The following is a 9,221-nucleotide window of genomic DNA, read 5'->3' on the forward strand; positions in this document are numbered from 1 at the left end:
GGGGTGGGGGGGGGGGGGGGGGGGGGGGGGGGGGGGGGGGTGTTAGTATTTTAGTATTTTAGTATTGTTTATCTGAAACCACATGTTAAACCGTGAGCACCTCATTTGAACCTGAAGGTGGCGCTGTGTGCTGTTCTGTACTGACGTCACTCCTGTTTGTCTTTCAGCCCAGAGAAGCTACAGAGGAAGAGCTGCTGCTCGCTCACATGTGAGTCCACCACGCTTCATCGGGCCAGATGCTTTCTGAAGCCGTTATGTGGCGCGCCAGAACATTATTTCAGTCAGATTATTTCAAACTCTTAGACACTCATGTGCACGTTTAGCTCAGTGGGTAGAGTGCGGGACTCCCGTTGGAGGAGGTTTATGATCGATCTCCCTTTTAAAGAAATTGATTTGCCTGTAAGGACACTTTCGACCCGCATTCATAAACCTGTGGATGCTTATTTTCATTTCTCTGAGAAGATTCAGGGTGATGAGGGCTTTTTCAGAGGTGACTCTTGCGCTTGTCCTTCAGGACTTTTCAAAGTAAAAGGACTTTAGTTGAAAAGTAGCCAGTAAGCTAACACTGCCACATTTACAGTAATGTTGATTAATGTGTGCTGTCCTTATAAATAATAATAATTACTTCTTTAAGAAGAAACTTCCAAATTCTCAGATTTCAGCTTCTTGAAATTTAATATTTCCTGGTTTCTTTCCTCCTCTGTGACAGTAAACCAAATATCTTTTGGGTTGTGGACAAAACAAGACGTTTGAGGACGTCCCCTCGAGCTCTGCGAAACGCTGACAGATATTTTTCACAGTTTTCTAGACCAAACAACTGATCGATTAATCAATGAAAATAATATTTAGCGACTTGCAGCCTGGTTTCTTTTTATTATTCTACTGTATTTACTTCTGCTTTACTCTTTACTGTGTACTACTGTGTGAAGTACTATGGTGTACTCTGATGTACTCTGGTGTACTCTGGTGTACTCTGGTGTACTCTGGTGTACTCTGGTGTACTCTGATGTACTCTGGTGTACTCTGGTGTACTCTGATGTACTCTGGTGTACTCTGGTGTACTCTGATGTACTCTGGTGTACTCTGGTGTACTCTGGTGTACTCTGATGTACTCTGGTGTACTCTGGTGTACTCTGGTGTACTCTGATGTACTCTGGTGTACTCTACCTCCTGTCTGTAGGAAACATTATGTGGATCTGATGAAGTCGACTCAGACGATGACGGAGAATGAACTAAAGACTCTGTCTGAGAAATACGACTCTGTTTACTTCCATCCTGTAAGAACACGCACATTTAAATCAGTTTTAGATAAATAAGTTTAATTTGAGTAAATTCAGTGTCACAAATGAAATTATTATTATTTTTTAAATAAATAAATATAACTGTAAATACAATTAGTGACATCAACAAAACAAAAAGTTAATGTGTGTTTGTTCATGTGTGTGCGTCAGGAGTCCTTCCAGGTGTGTGTGTCGGCGGTGGGTTCGGTCCTGCAGCTGGTCGATCGGGTCATGACCTCTGAACTCAGGAACGGATTTGCTGTCATCAGGTAACAGCAGCTCCTCGCGGTGCGTTCAGGTGCTCCTCGTCAGCTCAGTAAAGTCAAACATTCACCAGTTTCCCCTGGAACACACAGAGTTAAACTGGGACCAGGTCCTCTAGCGCCTGTATCAGGACTGTGGTCTGACCAGTGGTTCCCAGGGGTCCTTGAGGGGGCTCCAGGGGGCTCCCAGCATAAAGGGGAATCGTTTATTTTTGTTAGATTTCCATCTATAGGTAAAGAATAACAGAATGTGGGACTACCTGGGTTTCAAACACTGTAATAAAACAGAAGCAAAAGTCTCATCAGACGGGGACCCTGGGATAAAATCTAATCAAACGGGGGTCCGTGGTCTACTTTGTGTCAGTTTAGGGGCCCTTGATGTGAAAATGGTTTGAGAACCACTGTCCTACACAGCAAGATGTGGACGTAAAGTTTCTTCCCAGAGGAAGTGTTCATGACACGATGATGGCGTCTTTTGTTGATTAAATATGTTTAATATGGGGTCGCCATGGCACATAGATAAGACACATGCCTTTTGTGTGAGAGACCCGGGTTCAATTCCCACTGTGAGACACCGATGTGTCCCTGAGCAAGACACTTAACCCCTCGTTGCTGTAGAGGCGTGTGACCTCTGACATGTATAGCAGTAGTAAGTCGCTTTGGATAAAAGCTAAATGTAAATGTAACAGAGAGCCTAAGTCGCTCGCTTCCGCTTCCGGCCCATGGGACATTATTTTGGAAAAAATATGTACGGTAGGCAACGGCGAGAGACAACTTCTTTTTTGATCCTGTCTGAACTGAGCCCTGAATCACACACATGATGTTTGTCAATACAAAAGATAAGTTTGTACATTAAGAAAGTTAAAACAGTAAAGTCGTTTTGTGCTACCTTACGTTTATTGCTTGGTCGCAGCTATGTTCCACGCAGAAAAATATCTCACCTTATGTGTTTAATCCAACGGCGCTCGGCCCTTTTATCACATCATCTGCACATGGAAGTTATTTGACGTTAGCTTCAGTAACGTTAGCTTCGGTAACATTAGCTTCGGTAACGTTAGCTTCGGTAACATTAGCTTCGGTAACGTTAGCTTCGGTAACATTAGCTTCGGTAACGTTAGCTTCGGTCTTTGAGAGAAAAACTTACGACGTCACATATGCGACTTTTGGGTTTGTGGTAGTGTTGTAGTACTTGAGACCGGTCTTCAGACCACTTTCGACCCCATTTGTACTCGGTCTTGTCTCGGACATTGAGGACTCGGGATTTTATTTCAAGACCAGTCAAGACCATAACTTTAGGAATATCAATAAATTGCATTTGCATTCTCTGATTTATTTAAAATCCTAAATTTGATGGGATGTAAAACTTATTGTTTCAAATGCAACCAATAACCCTAATTATAAATGTGTTCTTAGCGGTAACAGCTGCCCCCCTCTCCGCATGGAAAAGGAGCGTTGAATAAAGACGCTTAAGTTGATTTCAGCTCTTATGCATGTGGAGTTTTTACTGAGAAGTACCTGAGATCTCGTTCCACATTTTATTGTGCGTCATGTAATGTGGGGAACTGGTCTTGGTCTCGTCTCGGTCTCGATAAACTCTGGTCTTGGTCTTGACTTGGTCTCGGTTTGGGCGGTCTTGACTACAACAGTAGTTTGTGGTCTTTGTAATTCAGCCTGATACCTCAACAGTTTTACATCAAACTGCGACTTTCTTGACTCTTAAATGCATTTTAAATTGACCTTCATCATTTGTGTCATTCAGAGCACATTTCAAACGGGATCAAAACATTTTTTGTCTCTCGCCGTTGACTACTTCACGTATTTTTTCCGAAGGTCCCATAGTGGTCCACCGGAAGGGGAGGGACTTAGGCTCTCTATAATGTCTCTGTCTCTCTGTCAGGCCTCCAGGTCATCACGCTCAGTCGAACGAGTCGAACGGTTTCTGTATTTTCAACAACGTGGCGATCGCAGCTCGTTACGCTCGGACCAGACACTCGGCCAGCAGGTAGGTGTGTGTGTGTGTCCTGTCAGGGTTGGTGGGTGGGAAGCCAGTGAGGGATCACGCTGTTGTTGTTGTTGTTGCAGCAGCTCCTCCTGCTGGTCGGTTGTGAGGTAACAGACAATAATGACAACAAAGAGGTGGAGGTCAGTCTCCTCCGTGTTCCACAGACTCTCACCTGTGCGAGTCTCGTCCAATCACAGCACAGCACTGACTGGAGGGTTAGGGTTAGGAACCTAGCAGTTAGCTCGCAGCACGGAGGCCCCTGAGGGTCATATGTTGACAAACAAATACCAGCGTGGAAATCTGATAAATGATTATTAAACCTCAAGTTCTGTCTGAAAACCCATGATCAACCTGTGTCTCTGCTCTGATTGGCTGACGGTCACTGTGATTATTGATCTGTGCTTTCTGTCAGTGTGGAAACAAAAAACACGACATTATGTTAAAACTACCTGCGTGTGTGTCAGGGTGCTGATCGTGGACTGGGACGTTCATCACGGTCAGGGGATCCAGTACCTGTTCCAGGAGGACCCCAGGTAAAACTCCTGATCCTCCATCATGGTGACACACACTGTTGTCCTCACAAACACACAAATAACAACAAACTTAACTAAACTGTGTGTGTGTGTGTGTCCCAGCGTCCTGTACTTCAGCGTCCACAGGTACGAGAGCGGGTCCTTCTGGCCCCACCTCCCAGAGTCTGACAGTCATTTTGTCGGCAGCGGACGAGGTGAAGGCCGAACCATCAACCTGCCCTGGAACAAGGTGATGCTTCGGGTCCAGGATCTGGTTCAGTCTGCGTCTTCTCTCTGCTGTCTGTCTTTCTCGCTAAAGTAAAAGTCTTTTTTTTTGATGAGAGGAAGTTTGGAGCTCCGAGCATTTAGTTTTCTTCTTCTTTCTTTAGCGATTAGTTCACGAGTTGAGATTTTAGTTTAGTAAAGTAAAATTCATTACATTTGTTAAGTAGCAGCATCACATGACTTTAGTGTGTTTTGGGAATCGAACTCACCGCCACTCTGTTTCGTGTCTTCAGACGGGGATGACAGACGCTGATTACATCGCCGCTTTCCAACAACTGCTGCTGCCTGTAGCCCACGAGGTAACACACACACACACACACACACACACACTGTGATGAACAATAGCTTGATTACATAATTGTAAATACATCTGTGTGTGTGTTCAGTTTCAGCCTCAGCTGGTCCTGGTCTCCGCTGGGTTTGATGCTGCGGTCGGAGATCAGAAGGTAAAAACAGACCTGAGATCAGCGACAGGAAGTTCAGTTTCACCGGGTTACCTCTGACTTCTGAATGTGTGTGTGTGTGCAGGGGGAGATGTGTGTGAGTCCTCAGTGTTTCCACGTCCTGACCCACATGCTGATGAGTTTGGCAGAAGGTCGACTCGTCCTCGCCCTCGAGGTAAAGCTGTGACATCACCACACACAGTGTTTCTGAAAGCGTGTTTAAATAAAGATCCTGATCTGTGTCGGGGTTTCCCTCCACCAGCCTCCACGGCTGTGACCAAATACTGTACCTAAGTACAAATGTTATCCTGCTTTCTACTTCTACTGCACATCTAATATATAGCTTCAATAACGTTAGCTTCAGTGACGTTAGCTTCAGTGACGTTAGCTTCAGTGACTTTTGCTTCAGTAATGTTAGCTTCAGTGACGTTAGCTCCTGTGTTGTTAGCTTCAGTGACTTTTGCTTCAGTGACGTTAGCTTCAGTGACGTTAGCTTCAGTGACGTTAGCTTCAGTGACATCAACTTCAGTGACATTAACTTCAGTGACATTAACTTCAGTGACATCAACCTCAGTGACATTAACTTCAGTGACATCAACTTCAGTGACATTAACTTCAGTGACATCAACCTCAGTGACGTTAGCTTCAGTGACTTTAGCTTCAGTGACGTTAGCTTCAGTGACTTTAGCTTCAGTAACGTTAGCTCCTGTGTTGTTAGCTTCAGTGACGTTAGCTTCAGTGACGTTAGCTTCAGTGACGTTAGCTTCAGTGACATCAACTTCAGTGACATCAACTTCAGTGACTTTAGCTTCAGTGACGTTAGCTTCAGTGACGTTAGCTTCAGTGACGTTAGCTTCAGTGACATCAACTTCAGTGACATCAACTTCAGTGACATCAACTTCAGTGACGTTAGCTTCGGTGACATCAACTTCGGTGACATCAACTTCAGTGACTTTTGCTTCAGTGACATCAACTTCAGTGACTTTAGCTTCAGTGACGTTAGCTTCAGTGACATCAACTTCAGTGACATTAACTTCAGTGACGTCAGCTTCAGTGACATCAACTTCAGTGTCATCAACTTCGGTGACATCAACTTCGGTGACATCAACTTCGGTGACATCAACTTCAGTGACGTCAACTTCAGTGACTTTTGCTTCGGTGACGTCAACTTCAGTGACTTTAGCTTCAGTGACGTTAGCTCCTGTGTTGTTAGCTTCAGTGACTTTTGCTTCAGTGACATTAGCTCCTGTGTTGTTAGCTTCAGTGACTTTTGCTTCAGTGACTTTTGCTTTAGTGTCTTTTGCTTTAGTGACTTTTGCTTCAGTGACTTTTGTTTTAGTGACTTTTGCTTTAGTGACTTTTGCTTCAGTAATATTAGCTTCAGTGACGTTAGCTCCTGTGTTGTTAGCTTCAGTGACTTTTGCTTCAATGACGTTAGCTTCAGTGACTTTAGCTTCAGTGACTTTAGCTTCAGTGAGTTTTGCTTTAGTGACTTTAGCTTCAGTGACTTTAGCTTCAGTGACTTTAGCTTCAGTGACTTTTGCTTCAGTGACTTTTGCTTCAGTGACTTTTGCTTCAGTGACTTTAGCTTCAGTGACTTTTGCTTCAATGACGTTAGCTTCAGTGACTTTTGCTTCAGTGACTTTTGCTTCAGTGACTTTTGCTTCAGTGACTTTTGCTTTAGTGACTTTTGCTTTAGTGACTTTTGCTTTAGTGACTTTAGCTTCAGTGACTTTTGCTTCAGTGACTTTTGCTTTAGTGACTTTTGCTTCAGTGACTTTTGCTTCAGTGACTTTTTCTTTAGTGACTTTTGCTTCAGTGACTTTTTCTTTAGTGACTTTTGCTTCAGTGACTTTTGCTTCAGTGACTTTTGCTTTAGTGACTTTTGCTTCAGTGACTTTAGCTTCAGTGACTTTTGCTTCAGTGACTTTTTCTTTAGTGACTTTTGCTTCAGTGACTTTTGCTTTAGTGACTTTTGCTTTAGTGACTTTAGCTTCAGTGACTTTTGCTTCAGTAACTTTTTCTTTAGTGACTTTTGCTTCAGTGACTTTTTCTTTAGTGACTTTTGCTTCAGTGACTTTTGCTTTAGTGACTTTAACGTCACTCATTTTGTTAAAAAGTTGAGTTGATGTAACTTGGTGTGTGTGCGTGTGTGCAGGGAGGTTATAACCTGCAGGCGACAGCAGAGGGCGTTGCAGCCTGTGTCAGAGCTCTCCTGGGTGGAGCCTGCCCGCCTCTGACTCCGCCCACCGCCCCGTCTGACAGGTAACACGTGGAACACCTGAGTCACAGAGGTCATCAGTAGCTCAGGCTGATTTCTAACCACCTTCTGTCTCTCAGCGCTCTGCAGTCCATCTCTCAGACGCTGTCGGCTCTGTATCCACACTGGGCCTCTCTGCAGATACTGGGTAAGACTCTGCAGTAACACCTGACCTTCATTTTGAAAAGTAGGCACAGCTAAACATTCAGTACCTGCTGTAACCTCCCTAACAACATCAAATCATATCTGTCAGATACACCTGTGTGATCAGGTAAACAACATGTAGTCAGCTGAACTCTGGGAGAACCACACGCAGGGTTCGAGTTACGTGGGAGCTCAGATGAAACACGCTGCGCACGAAGAAGCTCGGGCGCCTTTCAAGCAGCCGTGTGCGGAAAGTAGCTCTTCAGTGTCACAGCCTGGGTGGGGCAGGACATTTATTTATATTATATATATCTTCCTGTTTTCTTCCTGTTTCCCGTGCAGAAGGCTTCCCATTGGCCGGCGGAAGTGTAATCAGAGCGACAACCAACGAGCGGAGCCCTTCCACCTCTGTTGCCACGACAACAGGTCTGGTTTATGATGAGAGGATGATGGAGCACCTGAACCTGTGGGACAGGTGAGTCACCTGTACGTGTGGTTAAATGGAATAAATAGATATGTGTGCATACAGTGTGAATGATGGTGTCTCCGCAGACATCACCCCGAGCAGCCTCAGAGGATCTTTAAAATCTTCTCCAAACATCAGCAGCTGGGATTGGTCGATCGTTGCCAACGGATACCAGCTCGCTTAGCCACAGAGGAGGAGCTGTCCAGGTGTCACAGGTACTTTCTTGATTTGTTTTATTTGAATCCCCTAATTAGGGTAAAAATATTTACAGAGGTTAACAGAGCAGGACCGATAAATCAGCGTATGCTGTTTGAACAGCTGCAGTACAGAGTTTGTCCACCAGTGAGCACTGACGAGTTTATTTTGTTTTATCTAAAACATCCCAAACGAGAAAAAGACTTATATTTCAGGTTCAAATCAAAACATTTATTTAGTGTTATTTATGTATAAAAAAATAATATAATTCCTTCCCACAGCACTCACGTTTGTTTCTGTCTGAAGTCACGTTTCATCATCTCAAGTCCCCGGAACCGCCGCTCTGAAACCGTTCAGTAATAACGCCGAGTGTGTGGTCCTGTGAGATCAAGATCAAAATATTAAACATCAGTTCTTTTCAACATCGGTGAAGATCTGAAAACTCTCTAGTGAGCTGCAGGTTTTGGGGAAGAGCGTTTGGAGCCTCCACTTCAACGGCACGATACCTTTTTAGTTTTAGTCGAGCGTGAGGAACGACCAGTAAGCCTGCTCAGAAGACTTGAATGACCTAATGTTGGTATGAGGATGGAACATGTTCCAGAGGAAACCTTAAACTGAATCCAAGACCTCAAGACTTCATCTCTGAGGTCCTGGTTTGAGTTAAGCTGGTCACAGTGAATGGAAGTCAATGCAGTGTGCTCTGTGTGTGTGTGCGCAGTGTGCAGCACATTAACCAGATGAAGGACACAGCAGAGATGAAGCCCAGAGATCTGCACATACTGGCAAACGACTTCAACTCCATCTTCCTCAACAACCAGAGCTTCCAGTCCGCTCAGCTGGCTGCAGGAGGCTGCTTCAACGCTGTGGAGAGGATCCTGACAGGACAGGTAACACACACACAGGTAACACACACACAGGTAACACACACACACACACAGGTAACACACACACAGGTAACACACACACAGGTAACACACACACACACACAGGTAACACACACACAGGTAACACACACACACACACAGGTAACACACACACAGGTAACACACACACAGGTAACACACACACACACACACACAGGTAACACACACACACAGGTAACACACACACACAGGTAACACACACACACACAGGTAACACACACAAACACAGGTAACACACACACAGGTAACACACACACAGGTAACACACACACACAGGTAACACACACACACAGGTAACACACACAAACACACACACAGGTAACACACACACACACACACACACAGGTAACACACACACAGGTAACAAACACACACACACAAACACAGGTAACACACACACAAAAGAATCCATCAGATAGATGTTGAGATAATTCAGTCTGGACCAAAG

General features: G+C 44.6%; 1 protein-coding gene across 3 annotated transcripts in view; it reads left to right on the plus strand.

Moving 5' to 3' along the window:
• Window positions 1-9,221, plus strand: part of hdac6 (histone deacetylase 6) — a 27,311-nt gene that overhangs the window by 9,566 nt on the left and 8,524 nt on the right. For all 3 annotated transcript variants that reach the window (XM_046056883.1, XM_046056884.1, XM_046056885.1), the window contains exons 6-19: window positions 168-208; window positions 1,181-1,277; window positions 1,452-1,549; window positions 3,441-3,545; window positions 4,010-4,078; window positions 4,181-4,307; window positions 4,576-4,641; window positions 4,729-4,788; window positions 4,871-4,960; window positions 6,944-7,050; window positions 7,126-7,193; window positions 7,532-7,664; window positions 7,742-7,870; window positions 8,569-8,737. In XM_046056883.1, coding sequence (XP_045912839.1) covers window positions 168-208; window positions 1,181-1,277; window positions 1,452-1,549; window positions 3,441-3,545; window positions 4,010-4,078; window positions 4,181-4,307; window positions 4,576-4,641; window positions 4,729-4,788; window positions 4,871-4,960; window positions 6,944-7,050; window positions 7,126-7,193; window positions 7,532-7,664; window positions 7,742-7,870; window positions 8,569-8,737 — 1,359 coding nt within the window. The remainder of the gene's footprint in view (window positions 1-167; window positions 209-1,180; window positions 1,278-1,451; window positions 1,550-3,440; window positions 3,546-4,009; window positions 4,079-4,180; window positions 4,308-4,575; window positions 4,642-4,728; window positions 4,789-4,870; window positions 4,961-6,943; window positions 7,051-7,125; window positions 7,194-7,531; window positions 7,665-7,741; window positions 7,871-8,568; window positions 8,738-9,221) is intronic.

This window comes from Micropterus dolomieu, linkage group LG08, assembly GCF_021292245.1.
Source record: "Micropterus dolomieu isolate WLL.071019.BEF.003 ecotype Adirondacks linkage group LG08, ASM2129224v1, whole genome shotgun sequence".
Classification (NCBI taxonomy): Eukaryota; Metazoa; Chordata; class Actinopteri; order Centrarchiformes; family Centrarchidae; genus Micropterus; species Micropterus dolomieu.